General features: G+C 42.1%; 1 protein-coding gene across 6 annotated transcripts in view; it reads right to left on the bottom strand.

Moving 5' to 3' along the window:
• PDE8B (phosphodiesterase 8B) overlaps nucleotides 1-27,608 on the bottom strand; it is a 251,434-nt gene that overhangs the window by 106,367 nt on the left and 117,459 nt on the right. For 4 of the 6 annotated variants that reach the window (XR_006218630.1, XM_042988866.1, XM_042988849.1 and 1 more), the window contains exons 3-7: nucleotides 19,882-20,072; nucleotides 16,310-16,369; nucleotides 13,962-14,019; nucleotides 7,614-7,702; nucleotides 1,121-1,199 (exon numbers count right to left, since the gene is read on the bottom strand). Coding sequence is in view for 5 of the 6 variants with exons in the window: in XM_042988866.1 (XP_042844800.1) it covers nucleotides 1,121-1,199; nucleotides 7,614-7,702; nucleotides 13,962-14,019; nucleotides 16,310-16,369; nucleotides 19,882-20,072 (477 nt within the window). In the remaining variant the exon portion in view is untranslated. Of the gene's footprint in view, nucleotides 1-1,120; nucleotides 1,200-5,085; nucleotides 5,113-7,613; nucleotides 7,703-11,257; nucleotides 11,417-13,961; nucleotides 14,020-16,309; nucleotides 16,370-19,881; nucleotides 20,073-27,608 lie in introns of those variants that run through there. The other 2 variants (XM_042988869.1, XM_042988874.1) reach the window with 2 other exon arrangements.

Raw genomic sequence — 27,608 nt, 5'->3', positions numbered from 1 at the left:
CGTTTCATGTTTGGAATGGATTATTCAAGTCTGGACAGAAGTGAGGGGGATGTGAGATTTGCACTTGGTCGATAGCAAACATGTCTGGTTTCTCTGCAGTCCAGGATGCACACCTGTGTGTGCATAGGTGGGCACTAACAGCAACCAGAGGAAGCTTTCAGACCCACGGCAAGGAACAGCCACAAAAACAGATTCTGGAAATACAGCCAAACACGGAACCAAGAGGGAAGGCTTTATAATCAGAAAGACATGGCTACAGATTTTGGTTCCAATACTTATTACTGGGGCTTTCCTTGGGTAAATTCCTTGACCTTGCTGGGCCTCAGTTTCCCCCATCAGTATCATGGGGCACTTGTGTTTCTTTCACAGAGTCATTGAATGGAAAGGAGACAACATTACGAACATGTTAATGAAGGGGCCAAGGCAGGGTGGGCTGCTGCTGTTACTGGTTAGGTTTGACAGCAGGGTGTATCCGTGTGCAGTGGGGGCTCTGTTGTGTGGCCACCATATCCTGAGCACTGTCTTTGGTTTCCACTGAGGACAGCAAGTGTTCCTTACACTCAGTGCCATTATGCAAACCAACTCCAGGCAGGCCAGTATCCGTCGATGGAGAAGTCCACATTTCAGATTATTGTTGTAGCAGAAATGTCTTACCTTCCAACAAATACAGTAAGATGACTTCATTTCAACAAAGGTTCGTCTACTATACACATTTCCTTAGGAAGACAACTTTACCATACAAGACTGCTATATAATTAGAATACCAACTGCAGGCAAATAAATGAATACCTTTGAAAACATTTCATTCCCATAAGCATTTACTCTACAATTTTGACATACTTCTGGCGTGATTTAAATGCTGTCTTCGCAAATTATCAAAGAATTTACCCTATCTTGGTCATAGGAAGCATAGGTTTGGATCCAAAATAATTTTTTTATTCTTGGTGAATATCTAATTCTTAGATTTCAGTCTATCAGTTTTCTTTACATATTTTTGATGTCCCTTTCTCCAAAGAAAATACACAGTAATGTGAGGATTATAGGAAAGTTCCTTGGAAAAGGATGGCTCCAACTTGAAAGGTTCTATTTTGACATCTCCAGACAAAAAGTGTCTCCGTACCTGAATCACATGGTCATCACTTGTAATTTCTATGGCTTCATGACAGTGGTCTAATGCTGTAAACACTGAATTACAGGCCCTGAAAGTTGCGAAAGATCAATGTTAGTGAAGCTATAAAACCATTAGCGTTTCATATGTTAATTTATCAAAGTAAACAGTTCCCCCAAATTCATTAAAGCCATGTTCTTTGTGAAGGAAAAAAACCTCTAGCCTTTCAAAGTAAGCTAGTTTGTTTGACAGCAGCATACATTTCTCTGACTATGACACAAAGAAGAATTGTAATCCAGCAAAATCTTCATGGATCATGGAAAGAACCACCTATGTGCTCAATGAAACCTTAATACAGACCCAAGAGAATGAAGTTGCAGGAGGCCATCTTACAGGTCTCCCGGATCTACATCAACACTGTTCTTCTGTTTCATTCCTAGTGTGGCCACGGTGGAGTCAAGTTCCCAATAATTAGAACTGAATTAAACCCAAACTGAATCTGAGGTATTCTGTATGCCCTTTTTCAATAGACACAGAAACACTTTTTCCTCTTTTCTTACTTTCGTAATCTCTGGTCCATAAGCCTTTATATGGTACTTTGCTTTCAACCTCACCCACTGGCACGATGGAAGGCACATATGGCAAGATTCCTCTTGCCTCGTTAACCCTACAGCTCTCCAGGTAGGCACTTTTCTTGGTGACCTTTCTAAGGTACGTGTAGAATACTGGAAATATTTCAACTTCTCAATTGCTTAGAATTTTAAGTACCTTCTAAATCTAGCGCAACTCCAAATATGGTAAGTTATTTACTATCTAACACAGAAAGTATGTGGCTAGTTTCTAGAGCTTTTATATTTGTGCTGGCTGTTTAAAGAATCCCAGTGAGGCCTGTCTGACACATTATAAAAAAAAAAAAAAAAAGATTTACTTGATTCATGTTCCTTCTTATAAAACATACTGTTTTATAAGATGTTATTCATTTTTTCCACTCATGGAGGCATCTAAATTTGCCATCCTGTTTTAAACTATTTACAAGGAAGAGGGGGAAAAAAAACCTGGCTGAAGTCTGGTTCTGTATTCTGCCAGTTATGGCACCACGGGCAACTTTTTATCTTTGCTGGCTCCCAGTTACCTCATCTATAAGTGAGAGTAGTAACACCTGTTTTATAGGTTGCTGTAAAAATCAACAGTTTATGTGAGGCATTTCTCAAAGTGCTTCAGATAATGTAAGAATTCAGCTCATAGTACTTGTTATTACCTGTCAGATCTCGGAGCAGTATTTCCCTACTCTCTAACACTTTCAAAGGCCATTGGTGGAAAGAAAAGTAAATCATAACCTATCTTTTCTCAGGAGAATACTTGAACTATCTAACGAAGAACTGCATTCAATAATAGCAAGGTAACCTGCATGAGGAGTGAAGGATTTTAGTCCATGGTGCAGTGATGAAGGTACCAGTGTGGAAGGGTAAATAAGTAACTGTGATGGGCGAGCTGAGGAGAAGGTAAGTCTAACTTGTCTGAGATTCCAGATGGGTACAGTATGTTTCCTCATTTAAATTATACCAGTCTAATTTCAACCATGTACTGCCTTAATACCATTGCCGCATTTGTAAACAAGATCACCTAAAATAAGGGGGAAAAAAGATTTTTAAATTATTACCAAAGTCACTAGTACCCTGCCTCCCACAAAGAGGCAAGCAACAGCTAGTCGTCTCAGAAGTATTTTCCAGGCATGTGCGTACAGAACCCGATGTTGCAGCAGAGGCAAACATTTCCCGTCCCCCAGGAGTCAGACGTGGAAAAGCACATTCTGTGTGGACTAAACCTTACATTTGAGAGCTAGATAATTAAGCTATAACACATTTTATCAAATGACAAATTCATCTTTTGCCCATTTTCTTAACGTATCTGTGTGCCTCACCTAAGCATTTAAAAGGGTACTTCAGAGTATTAGTGTTTTTGTCAAGTCAAGAGCAGCCTTTATGTAAGATCTTAGCTCCAAATGTCCAAAATTCATCTATTAAACATTCGTTGTATGATTATCCACAAAGCATAAAATCTTCAGTATAATGCCCAATGGGACAAAGCAAATTCTCATGAACGGTCAAGGTAGAAGGATCTGGATGGGGCCAGCAGATGGTTTTCTCCCAGTGACATGCTGGACTGCACTGTTAAGAACTAGGCTTTAAAGCAATTTGGCTGATGGTTCTATTTAAATAAACCTGCAGCAAAATGAAGTAATCAATTTGAATCATGTTCCTAAAGTTTGGGAATTTAATAGCTTGTATTAATTATTAATACTCTTCATGCAGAAGAGCCTTAACTTTATTAATTTTCTGTTCTTAGGAACCACGTAACTGTGCCTCAGATATATTTTTGTACCTTTCAGGTTGAGAAGTTGGAAAATTGGAAAAAGCACAAAGGAAAGGTAGGCGCGATGTGGAAACCCATGAAGTACAGGCCATAGAACCATGTCCCCTCACCTTCTTAAGGAGCCCTTGAAGGTCCAGATGGAAAAGGCAAATATTACAGGGGCCCAAGTGTCATGTCTACAAGTCTACAAAGAACACAGTGGTGTGACAGGGTGGTGAGTGCATCCGACTGAAGAGCAGGATGCCGGGATCCGACCCCAACACTGCCACCAACATACTGGGTAGCTGTGATCATGTCAAGAGTCTCCCTGGCTCTCAGTGTTTTCCTCTGTCCATTGGGGCAGGAGTGGTTGGGTTGCATTATCTCCTGTATTCCTACCACGGATATTCCAGAATCTACTCAAAACACATATATACACAAAACGAGGCTGCCTGCAAAAAGGCAGGACTGTGCAAGGTGGTGGCTTCAGGGAAACCTAAATCTGAACCTAAATCTACATCCCAGCAGGGTCTGGGAGGCAGGGAGAGGGAAGCACAGGTGGCCAGGGCGTCATGGACTTGCTCCTGGTGAGCCCCAATCCTGGGTAGCCGTACCATGGGAGCCAATTACATTAAGGTTTTACTGCTTGGACTCTACTCCTGTGACAGTGCCTGTCACGCAGGGCCCATGATGAAGTGCTCTATAAATGTCTGTTGATACTGAGAAGTGTGGTATTCCATGGAACTCAAGTTTTGTCCATCAGAGACTTTGACTCCTGAAATGGAGGACCGCTATTCTCTTTAGACTTGGAATCAAGTGAACATGATGATTTGGGTCTAAGTCCTAGGTAAGAAAACAGGACTGCATTAGTATAAACTTACCAGTTTAAGCTCCCGGTAAGCAGCTAGATCCTATCTGCATTTAGGATAACACAGTTCTTTTCATGATAAAGAGGCATAAGAACATTGGAAGAGAAGTGATCATCATTTACCCTATATTTCCCTAGACAGTCTCCATTTCATTTGTCCCCTCAACAATAGTACTGTTTAATAAAGTAAACTCATCAAGCATACAGAGATGTGATTTATCTCCTCTCTTTAGAAATTATTCTTTATAATGGAACTTTAAAATTAAATATTTTTTCTTTGATCACATGATCCTTCAGTTTTCTTGGCTAAATATGGTTACCATACCCCAGGACCTGGACAAGAGTGTCTACCTTCAACATTTGACATCCTCCTTAGAGTACAGACTGTCCTTGCAGAATGCTAGTAATGTCACATATTTAGCTGCAGCTGGGGGCGGAATTGCAGAGAAAAGTATTATATAATTAGACTATAATTATTCTGGCATTGTATAATAAAATAAAGAGCCTCATTTTCCCCATCTGCAGCAAGTGACAGAGTTGCCTGCCTGACTCTGAGGTCCAGGTGGAGTCTTTAGATGTCCGTGAATACGCATGGAGCTGGGGAGATCATGGAATGGGTCACCAACCCCTGACTGCTAGGCTCAGATATAGGGTACTCAGGAAGAGTCAAACCATGTACACACACCCTTCTCCTCTAAAAAAGGAAGTTGGAGATGCTTGAGGCAGAACTAGCCAAAAACCAATGGAAGAAACTGACCACATAGTCCTTCTCTGGCCTTCTGGGGAGAACTCTTGCTTTCTTTTCCCCACAGCTGGGGCTGCTCTCTTGCTGGGTGCTCATGACCAGGAAGAGAGGCTCTTGACCAGTCTTTACCAGAGGCTCTTTACCTTAAGCCGCTGTGGAAAGGGATCTGCACCCTGGGCAAACCTACCTTTCGGACACCACTGCTTGCCTGAGTCAACTCCATTTAACAACTTCACACTGATCTGCATGCATTAAGAACTTGAGCTTTCTCATTATGACCTCCACAATGGGCTCAACTCCTCCAACCAGCTCCAGTCAGTGAGGGGTGAGAAGTTATGGGACTTATGCAGGGTTATGTACTTAGAAACGTGCTAAGTTCAGAATGTGATGAGACCCTCAGAAGTGTTCAGTGCCCTGGCTCTAAGCAAATTTTATCAGCACGTAACTTCAAGCCCGTTCTTTTAACCCTCGTGCTGGCTGAGAATGTTTATTTCAAATTGCCAGACCTCCCTTTGCCCTGCTGACAATGAATGAGGCTTCTTTTTTTAAGAGAGAGAGAGCGAGAGAGTACGTGTGCACACGTGAGTTGGGGAGGGGCAGAGGGAGAGGGAGAGAGACAACCTGAAGCAGCCTCCACACTCTGCACAGAGCCCAACACGGGGCTCAATCCTACAACCCTGGGATCATGACTAGAGCCAAAATCAAGAGTTAGATGTTTAACCAACTGAGCCACCAGGCATCCTCACCTTCTGACATCCTACATGTGCCATCACACTTAAATGTTGCCTAAGAAACCTCAAACCTCAGTTATTTAAAATCAAATGAAGGAATTACCTATCAAAGCAACAAGGGGTCTGCTGTTCATTCTTGTTGTGGATCATACGCAGTTAAAGAACTGAAACAAAATGACATCCCTCTTTTTCTATCTATCATGAAAAAATCTAAACGTATAGTCTTTTGGGGGCACCTCGGTGACTTAGTTGATTAAGCATCCCACTCTTGATTTCAGCACAGTTCACAATCTCATGGTCATGGATGGGATCAAGCCCAGACTGGGCTCTGTGCTGAGCTTGGAGTCTGCTTAGGATTCTCTCTCTCCTTCTTCCTCTGCCCCAAACCCACTCATTCCCTGTCTCTCTCTCTCTCTCAAAATAAGTAAATAAACATTAAAAAAATAAAAGTACAGTCATTTTATCCTTAATTAAAAAGAGTAGAGATCCCAAGGAATAAAAACAATGTACAATAAACATCATAAATTGCTGAAGTCAAGGCAGTGTGGTTTTCTTGAAAACGTCTCTTAAGTTCTTTGAAGTTAATAAATACATGGATACAAAGAAACCTAGGGATTTCACTTATATATTCAAAAACCGTTACCAGTATTCCTCACTGAAGACTTTTAAAATATCAGAATTTCCATTAGTTTGACTTTTTAAAAAAATATTTCCCTGCCTAAGGAAGTGACTGTTTCTCCCCACACTATTTCTTAAAGCTCTCTGTCCACCAAAAAGTGACTTCCCTGACCAGGGTAAACAAACCCCAGAAAAACCTGCCTTTATGGGTTTATGCCAATCCATTTTACTTCCAAGGATGGCAGAGAAAAATTAAGTTTACACAGGGTTTTGTCCACTTTGAATGCCAATCAAGTAATCAAGAGAAGCATAATCATTACAGTGAGATGCTATCTTACTTATTTTTCACTAAGCCTGAAACCGTCATGATCTCTGGGTTGGCCACAGAGAGAAACCATGCCAGGGACCTTCTGGCATCCAAAAGCCTGGAGCCGTTAAGGGCTGGACTCCCAGGAGCTATAGGCTGGCAAGAGCCTCCTCTCTGCCCTTCTCTCCTACTTGAGGGGGATAGGTTGAAGAAATCAAGGTCTGATGTGCTAGAGGGGAACCTCCACAAAACCGGGCATGAGCTAGGGCCCTGATATCCCAAGATGTCCCGGAAGCAGAACATCTTTCCGGCAGACAGATGTCTAGACAATTCCATCTCAGAAGTGAACATTATGAAAAGCCTGCTTTTAAAGCACTATTTGCCTTTAAGGAGACTTAAAGTAAGTTTCTTGAACACACTTCATGCATACTGAGGTCACAAACAAACCTCATGAAATTGCTATCATGGTTACATAGCAATTATTATGGCTGGCATAATAGATATACCATGGGTTTGCTCCTGTTCTTAACAATCCAAGCAAGAATTTATAAATGTTAAAAGAGTAGTAAATAGAAAGTAATCCTCAAAGGCTACTCTTAATCTCAATTTAATTGTATGAAAATTAAACATTACTTTTCCTAGACTTTAATTTTAAAACTGCTTTAATTAGTGGAAAATACTGTCAAAGAAAGAAATGCTTTCTAATTTATTTCATTGAGCAAAGGGCTCTTAGTTTGGATTCTGCCATTTACCAGCTACCATTACCTGTCTAACAGTTTCAAAATCCCTGGCATTCAGCTAGGAACCTGTGAACATCAGTCTGATGACAGAAGCTTTTGTACAACATTGTTAACCTTGTGTTCCTTCTTATTTTTGCTACATACCGTAATTTGAACTGTGAGCGAACTTCCCCGTGTTCTATTTGAATCAGTTCATTATAGCAAGCAATTATGCTGCTATTCTCCATAAATCTCTGCAAAGAAAACAAAGATAATATGTAAGACATACAATGACTTCTTAAGGAGTCAAATAAAGGAACTTAGTTTTTCCCACCCCAGGTAACTCTGTTATATAAGACAACTTGAGAAATTGAAATGAAACAAAACAGTTGTCAAACTCTTTGAAATGCTTGTTTAAATGTATGAGAAACAACTGATAAGGTAATACTGTATGTTTAACTCCCCTGGTAACAAAGGTGGGGAAAAACTTCATCACAAATACTCACAGGAAAATAAACACACAAGGGCAGAGAGAGCATCTACCCCCTTGTTAATTACTGAAACATTTTGGCTTTATTTTGCACTAAGAAAAGTCTTTTCAAACCCCACACTGGACACTCATACTATGTGCCACAGTATGAATGGTCATTTTCAAGGGAAGAGACCCTTCTTTGCTAACTTCCTCATCTTCTGATTGCCAAATGCACTCTCCTCTTACACACACACACACACACACACACACACACACACACACACACACACACACACCATGCATCTAGCATGGATGGCTTCTCCCTGGGGAATACTTCTGGTTCCCCACTACTCCAGGGAGAAGCTGGTAGAGGGTAATGAAAAGGGGGGGCATGAACACAGAACACAAACACACAGAAGGGAAATACTTTCTCTTTTTCTGCGAAGTTAAACATGGTTAGGCTCAGGCTGAGCTTCTGGATGGGTGGAGATTATGTAAAAGCCTGTAGACAAGCTCTGAGCATTGTGAGCAGATGCTTTCTAAGATACTAAAAAGGATCTGTGATAAAAATCAGTTTCAAAAGTGTTACAATCAACAGTTGGGCAGATTTTTTTTAAAGACACCAATTTTAATAAATTTTATTGTCTGTTTTTTTATTATAAAAGTTATACACATTAATTTAAAAATGTGTAAAGAAAGTCACGGAGGAAAAAACCCCAAGTCACTAACAATGTTATAAGCTGGAGATATCATTACGTTTGGTTTATCTCCCTTAAGCTCCAATGCCTGTGTGTGTGTGTGTGTGTGTGTGTGTGTGTGTGTGTGTGTAATACTTTAAATAGAGTCTGTAAAATCATACTGTATTTTCACTTTCATTTAAGTACTAACTTACAGAGTTCTTATTTTTCTTTAGTTCTAAGAACTTCCATTGTAGTGAAAAAGAGCTTTCTACAGGTGATGGTTTCTAAACCCTGGAGCCCTTGTTTTGCACACCCCTTGTCTGGCACTTAATGACTCTTCTATAGACCGAAGGTAGAAGATTCTCCTCTTCTTTGGTGGTTTTCTAGGCTATGTTAACTCCTATTATTGAAATAATGTGAGTGGATCAAAAGTAGTGAACTTCAAACTTCAATATGCTAGGAATCACCATGCATTCTTCCAAAAATGTAGATTCATGGACCCCACATTCAGAAATTTAGAATGTTTCTTTAAGACAGAACTTCTCAGAGCATTCAATATGCTCATGTGCAATGTTCCTAGCATGCATTGTGCATTTCCAGGGGTGGGAAGAGGAGGAACAGTTCTCACTGATTTCCCAAGCTTATTTGACCACGGAAGCCTTCTTTCGTGGAACACCTATTAAGAACTTTTGGAACACGAGTGCGCCACAGAATAGTTTGGGAACTACTACTTTGGTGGACCCAACGTGGAGTTTGGAGTTAAGTAACACATTGTTCCTCCTTAACTTTGTCATGACTATGAGCTCTTGCAAACTATTTAGGCATTCTGAGCCTGCTTCCTCCTCTGCAAAAATGGAGAAAATATTAAATTTCTTATGTGTAGATGAGGATTAAGTAAATCCCCTCAAATGGAGCCTAACAGTCCATCTTAGCTCTCCACTTTCTCCTCCACAGGAAGCCTCCCCAGCGCATCCAACCACTGTACCCACAGCAGGCCTACCCCATTGTATTTCATACAGTAAGTGCTTCATGAACACCTGTTGAGCGAGTAAGTGTCATTTCAAACAGAAAAGGGGCACGTAAAGGTTGATATAAATGCAGCTGCTATTGCCCTTTGCTAATTAAGATATTGGTTTGTAAAAGGCTCCGAATGGACTGAGTACCATGCAGTGAGCCACTTATACACAGCTACCAAAGCTTCATGGAGAGCTGTTGTGGAATATCTGATGGCACAATTTGTTCCTGGATCCCCACTCAGGGACCTACAGACTGATGCACTGGCCAATTAGCTAGCACCACAGACCAGAGTTTTAGCAGATGATTTAATACAGTCAAAACAACCCAGAGATGAGAAACAAACTCAAGAATAGCCAGCATATTTGGAAGGGTGCTTGGGGAGAAAGCTGCCAAAGACAAGATTTTACCCAAAAAAGGAGACTAGCCACCTGGAGAGCTTCAGCTGATCTTGAGCCACAGTAACCCAGGAGGTAAAGCCTCAGTAGGTTTGGCATGCTTCTCACAGGAGAGCTCAAGCTATCTGGGGAGGGGGGGGGTCCCTGACCTAGCTGGTAAATGGATTTGATCAGACTCAGCATTAAAGATTGCCAGGTGGTCCCTGACAGGTACTATCTTTCATGCTCCCTTGAAGAGTGTTATCCACAATGGCTGACTGCCAAGAGCAGCACCACAGCCCAACAAAGGGAAATGAAACCTACTAGAGCAGCAAGGACAGGTTACCAAAGGAGTAAAAAGGAAAGTGTGAACTTTACCTCCTCAATGTATTTAGTGGCATTTGTACCCAAAGAGGGTCAGGTGTTCCTCCTGGATATAATGGGCAATCTCAGCCCTCCAGACAATCTCTAAACCAGTTAGAGGTAGGCTCACTGAATTACAAGCAGAATATTCCTGAAGGATGGTTAACAGCACCTATGTAGATCCTCACTGACAGAACCTACAGTGTGTCACGCTATTCTGTCAGCTCCCAGATAGTGCAGAAAACCTGCCTCCTCACACTCCCAGAGATCCTGCCTCACAGGCGAAGAACAAGGCTGGGATGGGGATCACCATTTAATGTAAGACCTACGAAAGCTGCAAATGACTACATCATTTCTTAGGAAGTGCCTAAGAAAGGAAGTCTCAGCCACATGGCTTGACAATTTCCTTTTGCAACTCTCCATTCCCGGACTCAGAAGCACTGTCCTAGGCATTCTCATTAAGACATGACTCCCAATGCCAGCCTTTGATAGAGGAGATGATGGACAAAGCTGTCAGGAGAGTTACAGTGCTAGATAGAAATATTTCTATTACACAGGTGAACCACTATGCTACCTTGAGTATTTTATAGAGAACTGCTCCTGCACACCAAGGCATACCAAAGCACAAAACCACATCACACATTCCCGCTTCTCTGTGCTCTATGACAAGGATTGTTTTTTTAACCCAGGGTAGCAAAGCACCATTACATATTTGGGTTCAACCTATTTGGGGCCCTCTGGGCCCCATGGATCTGGATGTCCATTTCTCTCCCCAGGTCCAGAAGTTTTTAGCCATTATTACTTTAAATGTACTTTCTGTCCTTCTTCTTCTTCTGCAAATACCTATAATGAGAATATTATAAGTATTGGGCTTTTTTTCCCCCCATTGTGTCCCATCATTACCTTAGGCTTTCTTCACTCTTTTCCATTGTTTTTTCTTTTTATTCCTCTAACTGGGTGATTTCCGATGGTCACAGATTCTTTCCAGGTCACAGGTTCTTTCTTCAACGTGGTCAAGTCTACTTCTTAAACTCTCTACTAAGTTCTTTAATTCAGTTATTGTATTTTTCAATTCTATGATTTTTGTTTTGCCTTTTTTTTTTTTGATGGCTGCTATTTCCTTGTCAAACTTCTCATTTTGTTCTTGCACTGTTTTCCTAATTTCATTATTTGTCTGTGCTTTCTTGTGGTTTACTCAACTTCCTTGAGATGATTATTCTGAATTCTCTAACACTTCACGGATCTCCATTTCTTTAGGATCAGTTATCGAAGCTTTATTAGTTTCCTTTGGTGTTGTCCTATTTACCTGATTTTTCACGATCCTTGACTCCTTCTGTTGGTGTCTGTGCATCTGAGTACCTGGGCTCATCTTACAGACTTTATAGGTTTGCTTTGGCAGAGACTTCATCAGTCAGCTCAGTCTGGGTTTCTGGGTGTGATTCCTGGTAATGACCTTGGTCAGGTAGGGCCTATTATGATCTATTTCAGGGCAATGCAAGTGTCAGACTCTCATGACAGGGATGAAGCAGTGTGCTACTGGCTTGTCTCCCTACCCAGGCGAAGCTACAGGATGGGTTCTACAGTTGACTGAAGTTTCTGGTCAGGCTTACCTGATGGTCAGATCTGTGTACCGTATTCAGTAGATGAGTCTGGGAATGACCTTCCCGGCCCTGCCCCGGCAGGGCAGCAGGATGGGATCCCAGGCCTGTACTGCTTGTTTTTTTAGGGACCCAAATTAGGCCAGAATGTGCACTGAATTTCCTGGTCAGGTGAGGCCACCAGTTGTGTTCTGAAGACAGGCTGTACAGTCTGTTCAAGCACCTCTGTATGTAGGGCTGCTGAGAGGGCTATGCAGCTTTCTGTGTGCTGTGGTTCAGTTCCCTGGCTAGAGAGGCTAAACGTTGTGTTCAGTGATGAGTGGGGCTACGAATTACATTTCCTGCCTGCGGCGGGAGAAGCAGCTCTAAAGCTAGTAAAAGTCTTTGTCTTAACTCTAGGGGGCCTGTTTGCCAAGTGTCCTGATGGAATAGTGCCATTGGCTTTGTTATGCAAACCATCAGTTCTTCCTTGTCCAGCCTGTCGGCTCCAGTGTTGTTGGGTGGCATCCAGGAGTTATCCCCAGCCCTTCTGGGCAGAAGGGGCTGGAAGACACTCCACAGCCAGTGTAGCTTCCGTGCCTGGGCAAGAAGGGGAGGGGTCACTACAGGCTACTCTCAATTTCCCAAACTGACTCTGCAGGTTGGGAGAGGCTAGGAGCTAACCTCAGCCTGGGCTATGAATTAATCTGCCTTTGAATAGCAGATAGCTCAGAAATATTGCATGCCCAGTACGGCCTCTACTCTGGGGACAATCAGCTCTGCATGCCCCTCCCTCAAGAGCCCCCGGGGTTGTACTGCATCCAGGAGTTGTTGCCAGTCTTTCTGGTCAGACAGGGCCTTAAGACACTCTCCACAGAGGATGGGCAAACCAGCTATAAGGCCAGCAAAACTCCTGTGAGGATCCAAATCGGGTAGATCAGCACTCTGCAGAGTTCCCTGGTCAGATTGCACCTGTGACTGGGTCCTGAAGATGAGCAAAACCACTGGTTGGGGTTACTACTTGGGAACTGCAAGTATGAACTTAGTCTGCCAAGATCCAGGGGCTGGTTGTTGCCCAGCCCCGCCTCGCCTGCCCCCCACCTCAGTCACATTCCCAGTGGCAGAGCCACACTTCCTTGGATTCCCTATACTGCAAGATCAGAGTACAGGCTCCCACAGAGTAACCCATAACACTGGGGTCAGGGAGCTGGTAGTCACCCCTGGGCTCCCTTTCCACTTCAGTATGAGGGAAGACTTCTCTGGGTGGCGCTGCACTGGCCAGGGGAGGGGCAGCATGGTCACTGGATAACTGCTTTTCCTACCTGGCCTGCTGACACAGCAGGGGTGATCACACTGCACCTGTGATGCAGGGGTGCCTCAGCCTCACCTCCATGTCCTAGGATCCTCTCAGCAGTCTCTTGCTCTTGAACAGTTGTCGTTCTCGTGAGGAATTAAGTCAAGAACAACCTGCGTCTCTCTCTTGGTGTCATAGCCAGTGGAGTAATCCATCTCAAGCTTTACATTGAACATTAGTGTTATTCATGTAGTTGTGACTCAAGTAACTTTTCTTTGCTGACACGGATGGCTTAAACCACGAGTTGACAGATGTGAAAGCCATCATGGGTCTGTCCCTAAGGTATAAGCTCTGGCTGGGCCCTGAGGCACACAGAACCCTAGGTGCCAGTTTGGTGGACTTTAACCATATACCGTATAACATTCACAAAGACTGAGTCTCACTGACTAGACTCATTTAAGTGAGGTTACTTTGGGACTACAGAATTTTGACCTGTTGATAATAAGATGTGCCTTTAGGTCATTACATTTCTATGACTAAGACACATGAAGTTATGAGAGAAAAAGCTTGAGTAGCAGTCGCTTATTACTGTCCTGTGAGAACAGCTACGTCCTTTCCCTCAAGGTCCTGGAACTCAGTTCCCTTAAAGGTTATCTGTGGCTGTGCTATTAGGTGAGAACCAAGGATGAAGCATCGATACCGGACAGGGGTGCTGAGTCACCTCCTACATACATACCCTATTGAATCCTGCATGCAGGAGCGGGAGGACCGAGGCCTCTTCGTGGTCGCCTGATCTGCAGCAAAGCAGAAAATGCAGTCACTCACCAGATACAAACCAGGGTTCCTCACATTGAAACATGGAGAGCGAGCAGCGAGGCAAGCATGGAGTTTGTGTTAAGAGTGGCTTCCTGACCAGCATGTGTCCATGGGATGCACCTGCCTTCAAGCACCCAGAGTCCCACATCTCCCTTCCAGATGCAAAAAGAACACCAACAGGAGAGAAAACTCCAGCAGTGTGTCTGAAAGCATGACCACGGCACACATGAGTGGCCATCTCCAAAGCTGGGCTGGCCTTGAAAGCTGAAACACATGGATGGGACAAGATGGGTGCATTGCTCATCCCAGAGACTATCCTTTATGTTTTCCCCCAAACTTTCTGGAAATACAACACCCACCCCAAGACCTGGCTGGGTCCAACTTGCAATGTGAGGAAGTCAACTGGCACTATAGACTGCAGCACCCCATAACCAAATGGAAAAGAAGAGTCATTAAGAATGCCAAGGTAAAAGGGAAAAAGAGAAAAAAACTGAGGGTATTGTCCCTAATTTCATGCAAGGTTTCCTATACTGAGCCTATAGTTGGGTCTCAGAACAATCTGAGTACAATGAATGTCTGCTCATAGCATGACAAAGACATGCTATGTTGGGAAACAGGGAAGTAAAATGGAATAAAAGATAAATAAAATGGGTGGAGGGGCAGGTGGAGAACAAGAAGAGAAATCCCGGTGCTTGTTGGTGGCATTACCTACAGCTCATGCCTTCCCTATAGGAAAGCACAGTCCTCTCTTTTCTACCATGGAACTCTAGATTCTACCTTCTCTAAGTGACAGATTGGAATGGGGGAGGGGGTATGGTGGCACACGAGAGGTCTGAAGGTAGCAACAACATTCTATTTCATAAGCTGTATTGCACAAACTCAGCACTCATTTTATTATTATTCTCTATCTGTAAAAAATATATTATTTAAAAAATAGGGGGGAAAGGGTGAAAAATAACAAGCCATAGCAAATCATTATTTGTCAAGGATCAGTAAGTATTTTTAATATGTGACTAGAAAAAAATTAGTATTTCTCTTCTGCGTCCATGGAATGAGTCAGCCTTGGGGAATATGCACGTGGCCTGGTATCTCCTGGTATCCATGTCTGAGACTCTAACACCCTATTAAGACCTCACAGTGCCCACAAGACAAAATACAAACAAGGGGGCAAAGAAGGCTGAGTGTACATCTTGATTCCCCTCACTCATTCTCCTTGAGACCCCATATATCCCATGAGGATAATGAAGTGGTAAGGAACCAATGAGGATAATTTCTTTCCTTTCCTTGGCCCACAGCGGGAATCCAAGTGAAGTGGCACAGCTCCCAACAACAGACCCAAGTAATAGCGGGGAAGGAAGAGTCTTTGGTTGGGGTAAAACTATGGAGCCAGGATTTCCTCCTGTACCAATATGGCTTTAGAAGACAGTATTTCAAACCTCCCCAGGCCAGGCTTGCCTGGGGGAGACCTAAACTCCCCAGTCTCTGTTGCCGGCTTGTCAGCAACTTTGCTGCAGACTCTGTGAGAGCTGCCACAATGGAGCCAAGTGCAGTAGGTCCTAGGCCCTAAATAAAGGTCTTAGTCTCTCAGAAGCTAATGATGGCATTAAGCAAACACCACAATTTGGATACTGCAAGGATTTCAAGGGTTGTAGCTTGTACAAACAACTTTTTTTCTTTGAGGTCTTTCATCCTAAGTGGTGGCCATTTCAGACAACAAACCCTGAAGAGAACCTTCTCATCCCACCATCTCAAACCTACAGCCCAATCCCCCTTTTTTTGCCTTCCAACGTTGGCATGCAACCTTGTGTCCTGCTTCTAGACACTGAAGAGTCACAGTCCAAATTATACAATCCTTTCCTTCCAGCGTATTTAGAGAGCTTCTTTGTTCTCATGCTGTAATTTGTTTCTTCTTTAGTGAAAAACAAGCATTCTCCCTCCTCTTATCTTCAAAGAAAAGATAAGCGGGAACAATGTTCTTCCCAGACCTCTTTGTCAGATTTTCTCATTATTTCTATCATGCGAGGAGTGCTCATTTTTTTCCTAAGATGTACAGGTGTGTGTTAACAGCAATTAAATATGACAGAGAAAAAGGTGAATATTTTCAGAAACTTGCAAAACAAAGAACACCCCCACAGAGTGAGATCTAAGGTTGGTGTTGTAGGGCCGAGGACATGCCCAGTGCTGTGCTGGCTCAAAGACTGGATTCCACCAGACAAATGTTTCAGAATGAACAGTACTACTTCCAGCTGGGGATGGAGGTGAGCTTACGCTTGGGAAACCACCGCCAGGATCACCGTGTGCTCGGAGGGATTTGTGGCTCGGATCGACCTGCAATGAAAAGGCTCAAGTCAAACCAAGTGATCTAAGCTTTGTTACAATGAATGCATGCAGAACTTCACATTGAAAATGGCACAAAACCAAATCAAGAGAAAGTCTAAAAACACATGCAAGACAACAAAGAAAGATGCCCTTGTAGATTAGGACAAATTCTTTGTTTTACTGGAAAAAAAAAAAAAGATTTTGTTTTTAACGCCAAGGCAATTATCCAATAGATCAGACCTGCCAATTTTCCACTTCAAAAACTGGCAAATTCCACTTAAATTCCATGTTTTCTGACTGACATTCCACTCTGCAAAAAAACTGGCAGTCCTAGAGGTCTCTAGTTATCAGTTTGTACTTGGGGAGCTCATTGCATTGGACCTTTTTTTCTTTTAAAATAGCAGGGAGCCCAGAAAGATGACCTTATTATAAAAATTAATACACTCACTGGCAGCTGGACATACAAACTCAGTTTAAAGCCTATTAAGGGTGGTACAAACAAACACCTAATTTTGTTGGTTGCACTGTTGTTTGGCTCAAATACTTGAGACAACTGGATTGTCAACTAGGGCTGAGAAAAGCTGCAATATAGCGTCTATCACTGTGAAGATACCTGTTTTGTACTAGGACCACCTGTATATACTTTATTCCCTAGGAATTTAATAGGATTAAAATAATTAAGGATAAAGAATTTTGAGGTCTGTGCATCTTCTTAGAAAATGTGCTATGTGTATTCCTGCAGCTCAGATTCTGGATTATTCTGGTCAGGGGTGGTGAATTGGATGAACTTTTAATCAAGGGTCCCATACTTGAATCTTACTACAAATAAGCAGTATGCTTGTTTTGACCCAACTCCCTGGTCTGGACTCTGTTTATTTTGAGAGCCCTGGGAAGAGAACCATCATCTCCAAGAACAGAAGGCTCAAGGCTGCTCCTGAGTCATTTGTGAAACAGCATGTATTTGTTGATCTTTCTAGCTATTGGCATTTCAGCTCTTCTCCATTTCAACATGTTTGTACTACCGCTCCCCCAGAAAAAGCCAGCTTGTATTGCTTCATTTCCTTCAACTCTAAAATTTCCTGACCTTTCTCAAAAAACGTACCTTCCCATTTCCTATTCCTGGAGACCTCACTCTACATGGGTGGAAGGCTCAAAAAGATGACCAGCTCTGGTCTTCCTGGGAAGTAAAGGTTTCCCTGGTAGATAAATGGTATTTGAACAAACTCCTTAAGTTCAATGGTTTCACTCACTGTGGAACAGAGGAGTAAGTCAATATCCCTTCCAAGGCTAGCACAGACTACTTCCTGAATTCAGCCATCCCATAGCACAAGTCCTGGTAAGGTGAAGCTATAGTTTTTGTCTACCTACAAACCTACTGAATTCTCAGCAGCACCTAATGAAAAAAATGCACAGCAAGTCAGAGGTATGCCCTACTCTCTAGGGAAATACTAAGCACTTCTCACCTTTGTTGAGCCTCTTCCACCCCAGTGAGGTGTTAAGGCTATATTGCTAGGCTATGTTCTAAGGGGGTGGGCCTCAAGAGGCTCAAACTCTTGTTACGAACATAACAGGGCTGGGGCCAATGTTCGCTTAGCTTCTTCTGAAACTGGCTTGCATGTTCTGGGTTGCTTCTTGTCGGTATTTCTTCATTCTTCTTCCTCCCAAAGAAACTGGTACGGTCAGAGACACCTGGACCTCTTCCTGACTGAGAGGACTAAGGGGGACTGGAATAGGTGGGCCACGAGTCTAAGGAAGCATGTTAAGCTAAGGTCCAGTCAAGCTCAAAAATCCAGGGATCCTGGACCAGAGATAACAATGAAGATTGCGCATGTGTCAGGAGTGGGTCCCTTACACATCTTAGGAACATATGCTGGCAGCCACACATTCAGGATTCTGGCTGCACGTGACATAACCACTAATAGGCAGTAATCACACTCCCAGATACACAACCTGGCTTCTACCTGCACAGATCCCCCACTGTTTTTCTGTGTGGCTGAGACAGAAGTATATTTATTAGACATCAAAACTACATTTCTTTATATTGAAGGAAGATGGTAAAATCTGCTAAATTTTGTCTTTACCTGAATTACAAGAGTTTTTTTATTTTTACACCTGAAGTTTGTCTTAAATCATTCCATGTATGCACAAAGGATTATGGCGTTTTTAGTATAAAAATCATGTAAGAAAGGTCAAGGCCAAGAAAAAGTAGATCTATTTATAAAGGACCCAATGCTATCCGTTCAATCATTTAAAAAGAAAAAAAAAAAATTCCTGATACTGAGAGTATCATCCAAATATTTTATGATATATTTATTCACATACATAATAATTGAATAGGAAAACATTTCTATGCAGCATGCCAAGATATCTGAGACCAATAAGACATGTTAAAATATGTTCTGTAGGAAAAATTCTTCTTTAGGAAAATGAAAATGGTCAAAAAATAACAAGGCCAGGCCTTTAATGAGAAACGTCTCTTACTTAATCCAATCATTTCTTGCCAGAGTACCCAAGGATCTGAGAACCCACTTCCCTGTGTTTCATTTCACTTACTAATATTCAAGAAAATTCCAGCTCCATATGTAATTGGAGTCTGTGCCGGTCTAGCATTTAATTAGTGACCTCTTGCCATCTAGCTTCAAAGCATTCCAATTCTGCTAAACGGATCAGTTCATCCACGGCTAACTCTTAGGACTGCATTTATTTATGAATAGGCATGCATTTCTCCACCCGGAGTGCAAGCGTTTCTGTAAACAAGCGGAGAGTTTGGATCCCTGGAAGATTTCCTGCGGCTGTAAAGTGGCTGCCTTTGCTCCGCGATTACTGTACGATCTACCCCATCTGTGTCAGGCAGGAAAAAATGTGTATTTCACACATTTCTGATGTTCATTTGGGGACAGAATAATTAAGATTAAAATATCTGGTTTAAATCCAAACCATATCTGTATAATAAGAACTGTGTGAATTTTAATGTCTTTTGTGTGTGAACGCGTGAAATATGAGCGATTCTCAGAGGGAGAAAAAAACACCTTGACATTTTCTGAGGCACCCAGATCACACCTCTAAATTCAATGGAACTCAAACGTGGAAAAACAGAAAAGGTGAAATAAATTCATAGGAGGACCTATAGCTTTCATCACAGAAATCTGTATACACTGCTTAGAAACATCAACACACAGGGGCGCCTGGGCGGCTCAGTCGGTTGAGTGTCCGACTTCAGCTCAGGTCATGATCTCACAGCTCATGAGTTCAAGCCCCGCATCAGGCTCTCTGCTGATAGCTCGGTGCCTGGAGCCTGCTTCGGATTCTGTGTCTCCCTCTCTCTCTGCCCCTAACCCACTTACATTCTGTCTCTGTCTCTCTCAAAAATAAACAAACATTAAAAAATTTTTTAAAAAAAAAAAGAAACATCAACACACATTTTAGAAATACTTGGGATGGAACTAAAGACATCTATAAATGAATTTCATTTTTAGCTACTGGGTGAACATTTAGTGAGCATGTTACATTACGGAAGGTACCTGCACACTGCTTCTGCATCAAAGTTTCGAGTCTGTCTGTGATCTATTACGATAATTTCATGATGTTTATCTAGAAAGCATTCCAGGGCTGACTCTGGAGTCCGGGCAATATTGCATCTATAACCAGCTCGGTCACAGGCCCACCAGAATCCATCACTCTGGCTATCTTCCTTTGCAAAGATCAGCAAAACCTGAAATACACGCAGAAAAGCATCTTACAAGAAATCATCATTCTTACGAGACTCTATTAAAAAACAAGTCTACGGTATACTGGTTAAAAATGCAGTGTCTAGAGAGAAGCTACCCGAGTTCAAATCCCAGCTCCCCCAACTGGTTCCAGTGTGTCTTTGAACAAGGTATTTCCTTCATTTTTCCTACAGTTCCTCCACTGTCAGACATGCCATGCCAGCTAGTTGTGAAACTTTCAGGAGCACGAAGGAGGCACTCAGTCACTGGTGGTGGCTGATGCTCATTTTTAATTTCCCCAGTTGGCTTTGTTTTTAAATATTTAAGCAGTGAAATTATTAACAGGATAATTATTAACACAGGTGAGACTACGGTTCACACTTATACCTATTTGGTTCCAGTACAGGTGGTGTTGGCCTGACAGTACCTGAAGACCAACCCTCTGAATCTAGCAATTAGATCCCTAGAAAGACACAGGAAAGGGAAATAACTCAAAGCAACCTCAAAAACTAATTTTAACACCCAACCCATGCTAGAGTCTGGAAAGAATGACCATGAAATGTGAAGATAATGGAGCCAAATTGAGGAAAACTTGCCCCTTTCTGCCTGAGAAGTGCAGCCCCACTGGAAAGAAGGTGGCAATACCCTGTGTCCCCCTCACCAGCCCCAGGGCTCCAGCATTAGATTCTCTGGCAGAAAGCCCGAGAAAGCCTTCTCACCACCTGAACTTGTTCATTTATTTGCTTGATTATGCTCTATCCTCCCAGTGGAATTGAGCTTCAGGACCGCAAGGACCTGCCTACCATGTTCCCAGCTACCCCCTCCCTCACCCGTGTGCCAAGATGGCACTTACTAGCTGCTCAGAAATATTTGGTGAGTTAAAGGTTAACTAACTGTAGAGTTCTCTGCAAAACACAGAAGGGTTTTATTTACTATGATTAGAAATAAGAGGTTCTCATAAAGAAACGCAATTATCTCAAGACACACATAAGGCATTTAATGTTTTTCAGCATCCACTTCTGGTTTAAACAGCAACAGAAGGGATTTCGTCACATGAAGTACCTTTAAGCCAATAACCAATATCAGTCTTGATGATGAAATATCAATGTGCTTCATTTACATTCAGAAAGACAAATTGTGCAGCCATTACCATTACATTTTTAAAATGTTTTATTAATTAAAAATTGGCAATATATAGAAAACAGACACAATACTATAATAAACCTAATGCACCCAACACCCAGCTTCAGCAATAACCAACTCCAGGCCAATCTGTCTTCATTTCTACCCTTCCCCAATTTTCAACGCTTGCACCGGTTTGCAGCAAGGCCTGCATATCACATTATTTCATTCATTGGCATCTGTTAAAGACTTAAAAAAAAAAGAAAGAAAAGAAAACCACAACACCATCTCATACCTAAACCTCCCCAATAGCTCCTTAACATCATTAAATATCTGAATGCATCATAAATGTCATTTGTTTTACACTGTTTAAGTCATTTCCTGTTTTCCCAAATACCATGTTTCCAGAAGAGACAGAATCATTTTCAACATGATTTTGACATTTTCTTTTTTTTTTTTTTTTTTTTTAATTTATTTTTGGGACAGAGAGAGACAGAGCATGAACGGGGGAGGGGCAGAGAGAGAGGGAGACACAGAATCGGAAACAGGCTCCAGGCTCCGAGCCATCAGCCCAGAGCCTGACGCGGGGCTCGAACTCACGGACCGCGAGATCGTGACCTGGCTGAAGTCGGACGCTTAACCGACTGCGCCACCCAGGCGCCCCAACATTTTCTTCTTTTTTAATAGAACTTGTATTTATTTATTTACTTTTTTTAAGCTGTATTTTATTTTTTTATGCAATTTATTGTCAAATTGGTTTCCATACAACACCCAGTACTCATCCCAACAGGTGCCCTCCTCAATACCCATCACCCACCTTCCCCTCTCCCCTACCCCCCATCAACCCTCAGTTTGTTCTCAGTTTTTAACAGTCTCTTATGGTTTGCCTCCTTCCCTCTCTGTAACTTTTTCCCCCTTCTCCTCCCCCTTGGTCTTCTGTTAAGTTTCTCAGGATCCACATAAGAGTGAAACCATATGGTATCTGTCTTTCTCTGTATGGCTTATTTCACTTAGCATCACACTCTCCAGTTCCATCCACGTTGCTGCAAAAGGCCATATTTCATTCTTTCTCATTGCCACGTAGTATTCCATTGTGTATATAAACCACAATTTCTTTATCCATTCATCAGTTGATGGACATTTAGGCTCTTTCCATAATTTGGCTATTGTTGAGAGTGCTGCTATAAACATTGGGGTACAAGTGCCCGTATGCATCAGCACTCCTGTATCCCTTGGGCAAATTCCTAACAGTGCTATTGCTGGGCCATGGCGTAGGTCTATTTTTAATTTTTTGAGGAACCTCCACAATGTTTTCCAGAGCGGCTGCACCTCCCAACAACAGTGCAAGAGGGCTCCCGTTTCTCCACATCTTCTCCAGCATCTATATATAGTCTCCTGATTTGTTCATTTTAGCCACTCTGACTGGCATGAGGTGCTATCTCAGCGTGGTTTTGATTTGTATTTCCCTGATGAGGAGTGACGTCGAGCATCTTTTCATGTGCCTGCTGGCCATCTGGATGTCTTCTTTAGAAAAGTGTCCATTCATGAGATTTTGACATTTTCTTCTTAGCACATGGCTTGAAATCACACACTAGTAACACAGGATGCAGCCACACTTATTAAGAGCTCACCCTGGGCTAGGTCTGTCACTCCTCAGTCCAGAGTGCTCCTAAAAGTCTTTGACCACAGAGCTACTTCTAGGAAGAAGTGGCAGGTGGCTCTTCTAAGAGAATTGAAGGGCACAGCCTTGTGGATTTGATAATGAAGAGAAAGTCTTCAAATGAAACTATTAACAAGAGAGCTACAATGTACAAGTCAGGTAGAATAAATTGGTTTGTGTGTAAAGTCAGTAACAGCTATGGTATTAACACGAAAAACTCAATACACGGGGCTTAAAAGTCGGAAAAGATGAGAGAATTTCTTCTTTTTTCTTTTTTTGGAGTTAATTCTTTTTTAAATTTTTTTTATTTTTTAGTTTACATCCAAGTTAGTTAGCATATAGTGCAACAATGATTTCAGGAGTAGATTCCTTAATGCCCCTTAACGCATTTAAACCATCCCCCCTCCTATAACCCCTCCAGTAACTCTGTGTTTGTTCTCTGTATTTAAGAGTCTCTTATGTTTTGTCCCCCTCTCTGTGTTTATATTATTTTTGCCTCCCTTCCCTTATGTTCATCTGTTTTGTAAGATGAGAGAATTTCTTCTCAGTCCTCTGTCGAGCTGAACTAGGACTTGCTAAACAAGAATCTCAACACTTTAGATTTCCTTTATGCCATCTGGCCTCAATAACTGACTAATACAATAAGAACACACTGTATTCCCATGTTGGGCACTGCTGAAGATTAACCTCGTAATACTTACAGACTTTCCACTTTTGGAAAAATAATGTCATTAATAAACAAAAATTTTCCAAGCACCTACTACATTCCCAGCATTGTCTTTAACTGCTTAGAGAACAGTGATGAAAATAATAAAGACCCTTGCACTATAGAGGTAGAGGGGTAAAGAACATGAATAGTAAGTAAGCAAATGACAATGAATGTTAAAAGTGCTAAGTGCTATGTACAAACAGTAGGAGAGGGGAAGGGAGAGCAAAACTGGGCACTGGAAGCAACATTAAGGAAGGTGGTTAGGGTAGGTCTCGCTGAAAAAGTAACATAGGCACAAATGCCTGAAGGAAACAAAGAAGGAAGCCAAGTTGATGTCTGAAAGAAAAGCACTCCAAGCAGGAGGGGCTCTACTGGCCCCTAGAGTGGGAAGTGTGCTGGATGTGTTCAAAGAACTGTAAGGAAGCCACTCTGACAGAGGGAAGAGTGAGAGGCAAAGTCTAGTTTGCAGCAGAGGGCTGGGTCACATTAAGGCCATTTGAGGAACTTATACTGGATTTCACCTGAGAACTCACAAAACTGATTCAAAGTGAGCAAGGGTATTAACCATGTCTTGTTATTTTCTGTAGTTCTAACGCTTTGGCATCTAAAGCCCTGCGACCCTGCGCCTCCAAAGAGGGTTAGTCAATTTCTGGAAATAGCAGAAAACATGCCTAGAAAAGCACCCTTCAAATGCAAATCAATCCAGAGCCCAGACTCCTACCACTTCTTTTATCACGCTTTAATGCATGGAACCACTATTCCACCTACCCTAATCACTCCAGGGCCAGGAATCAAACAACCAGAGACAAACCTCTATGCCCCAAATTCCCCTGCGATGATTCAAGCTGGCCAAACCTGCTTACCCTCCTTTACCCATTCCTTCCCACAGAAGCCACAGTGAGACTCTTGCCCACGTTTTCCTCTTGGTCCCTCTGCCTCCTGAGCAACCTTGGTGCTAAACGTGTGGTCTGTCATGGCATAGGGTGCCCCCTCCTCCAAGTGACAAACTGTTTAATCATAGTCATTTCCTGATCTGTTGGCCTCACCCTACCTAAATAATAACATCTTCATTTTAAAACAAGACTAATTATATTGTAAAAGCACTCATGAGAGAATTTCTTTGGGTAGTGTTTAAAATTCTTCCCATTTAAGGGTAATGTATGGAACTATTAAGTTATTATAATGTATACCTGAAACTAATATAACACTGTATGTTAACGGGAATTAATACTTAAAAAAATAAAATTCTTCCCATTTATTAAAAAAAATCAGAAAGACTACTTTTCAATAATTCAACTCCTAAGTGAAAAATCTACAGGAATAAAAATATATATGCATTTTACAGTGAAGTACTATAGTAATTACCTTTTTTTGATGTACGCCTATCTCTGGAACATTGCACCTTTTCTAGGAAAGTCGCCGGCCCAAGTAACTAGGGTTGGACTTTCTGTCCCTATCTCCCAGCGCAGCTGGGCTAATGATATTCTGTTTCCAGAAATTTGGGGTTTGAACAAAAGAGACACAAAGGCCAGGAAATGAGACCTGTAGCTCATTAATAGTAGAGATATGGAAGCAAGAGCCTTCAACTCTTGCTGTCAAAGTACTCAGAGATGGCTCACCGCCACACTTTCTAAGCCAGAGCTTTCAATTCCTCCTTGAATTCTACAAAGAAAAAAAAATTGCACGAATACGTTTTTATTCATTTATTTACTTTGTTGTATAAGGCAGCTCTCACTTGCAACCAAAGAAAACCAAAAAGACCTAAAGTGATACAGTCCCTCTCCCTATTTAACATTCTATGTATCGGGTGCATGGGTGGCTCAGCTGGTTAAGTGTCCAACTCTTAATTTCAGCTCATGTCATGATCTCATGATTCTTGAGATCAAGCCCTCTGTCAGGCTCTGTGCTGGCAGTGTGGAGCCTGCTTGGGATTCTCTCTCTCGCCCTCTATCTCTGCCCCTCCCCCACTCACACTGTCTCCATCTCTCTCAAAATAAAAAAAAACTTAAAAAAATTAAAAAAATTTTCTATGTATCAGTACTTTGTTAGTCATGGCCACTCTTAAGTATTTACTGACCCTTCACTGAGGCAAATCTCAAAATTTCAGAAAATAAACTTTAAACATAATTATTAAAGGCATACGAATGAATTTGATTTGTAAAGAATAAGACTTAAGCGACCCTTTTATTTGCTTTAATAATATAGAGAACATTCAAAGAGTATGTATTGATGATCTATTATAAAGTGTTATAAACTGGGAGAAAAAGCTGATAGAGATGGACAAAGTCTAGTCTCTGCCCCTAGGAAGCAAGCAGCGGAGACAACCAGGGGAAGATAAGCATAGTAAATGCACTACTGAGCAGTGACCACACGAGGATAAGGACATGACATCCAAGAAGAGAATCTTGGCACAGGGGAATGGGCAGAAGGAAACAATTGTGTTGTATCTACTTCACTGCACTGCTGTAAACACATCAAAAGAGTAGATTAAGATCTGATCCAGGTTGAAGCTTGGGACAATGAGACAACACCTTCCTTCTGGGACAGATCTGGGTGGACTTGAGTCCTGTCCAGGGTCAGAACACTACTAGAGGCAATCCTTGCTTCACATGGTAGGGCCAGGCTCTAACAGCAACCACAAAAAGCAGCCCTAAATGATGGCAAAAATGACTATTCTATGACCTTCATAAATTCTGTCCAAACGTGAAAAATCTTAGTTGGTATTAACTGTGTAATGAAATAAAGTAAAACTGTAAATGAAAACGTTAGAAGCACTGAAAACTAAAATATTTTCTTTTAAAAAAACTTACAAGTAGCTTGAACAGTATGTGCCTTCTCCAAATTGTGTAAGCATAGAATACACAGTGAGCATCTTTTCTATGACCTGGTGAACTACAAAGTCCTAAACTTCGATCAGCTTCCAGTATTTCATCTGCCCAACTTCCAGTGCCACGAAATAGGCCGAGTTTCATTAATTAATACGTAGTTTTCTTTCGGTTTTTTTACTGGTACCACTTCCTCTGTGACATTTCATTACTTTCATCACAAACATTCTCCATGGATTCTGATCATTGCTGCAAGTTTAACAACCTCTGGCTGCAGATCTAGAACATCTCAATGTGACAGTGTGAACATTCCCACCCCAATCAGCTCTCTCCGCTAACCTCATTTACATTCAATTTAATCTTCCCTCTGGCAGGATCACTTCTCATTTCTCTGATGCACTTTCATCTGTGTTGGCTCATTCCCTCTCTCAATGATCTGTTTGTGTGTAAGGTCACGTGTGTGGTCATGGAGAGACAAGATGGTGACAACTAACTACACACTTTGCTGTCTGTGCCTGCATGGACGAACAGTAGGCAGAGGTCAATCATGAAGACGTTGAAAAAGGTGACGTCATTGGTTACTGATTGTGCCACGCATCTGTTACTTACATAGTGGTATGTGGACTGAAGTGCTAGCAACACAGTTCATATTTAAGGCAATTATTCAATGAGAACACTGATGTAATTGCAATCCAAAGCATGTTGTGGGGATCTGGTGTGATTTATCTCAACTCTGAAACCTGTACACACTGAAACTGTGCAAAGCTGGGCAACCTATACTGCTTTTCACATGTAACTACAAAGAACTCAAACTGCCAGGCAGGGTCTCCCTCTTTCTGCAAGGAAACTGCTACCTAAACCTTCCTAGAACCACAATGTTTTATTCATCTCTCCATCCAAGCTAGAATGACCAACTAAGGGCTGATCTGTGGCAGGGCCAAGAGAATCAAGCACAGGGGTCTGGTGGGAGCAGCCTCACAGGGGTAACACAGACTTCAGGTGACTGGGAGAAGGGGGTGTCCCAGTAGTCATTACAAGAACAGGGCCCAGGACTCTCAGGACTCCTGTAAGCAGGAAAGGACTCTGAGGGTGATCCATTACCCCCCATTCCACAGACGAGGATAGTACCTTCCCAAAGCCAAGCAGCAACAGAGCTGGATCCACATCTGCTAACTCCTGCTTCGGTGAACTTTCCAGGGCTCCAGTAGAGCTCTCTTGCTTTGCT

This window comes from Panthera tigris, chromosome A1 (assembly GCF_018350195.1).
Source record: "Panthera tigris isolate Pti1 chromosome A1, P.tigris_Pti1_mat1.1, whole genome shotgun sequence".
NCBI lineage: Eukaryota > Metazoa > Chordata > Mammalia > Carnivora > Felidae > Panthera > Panthera tigris.
This window is presented reverse-complemented; position numbering and strand designations above follow the sequence as displayed.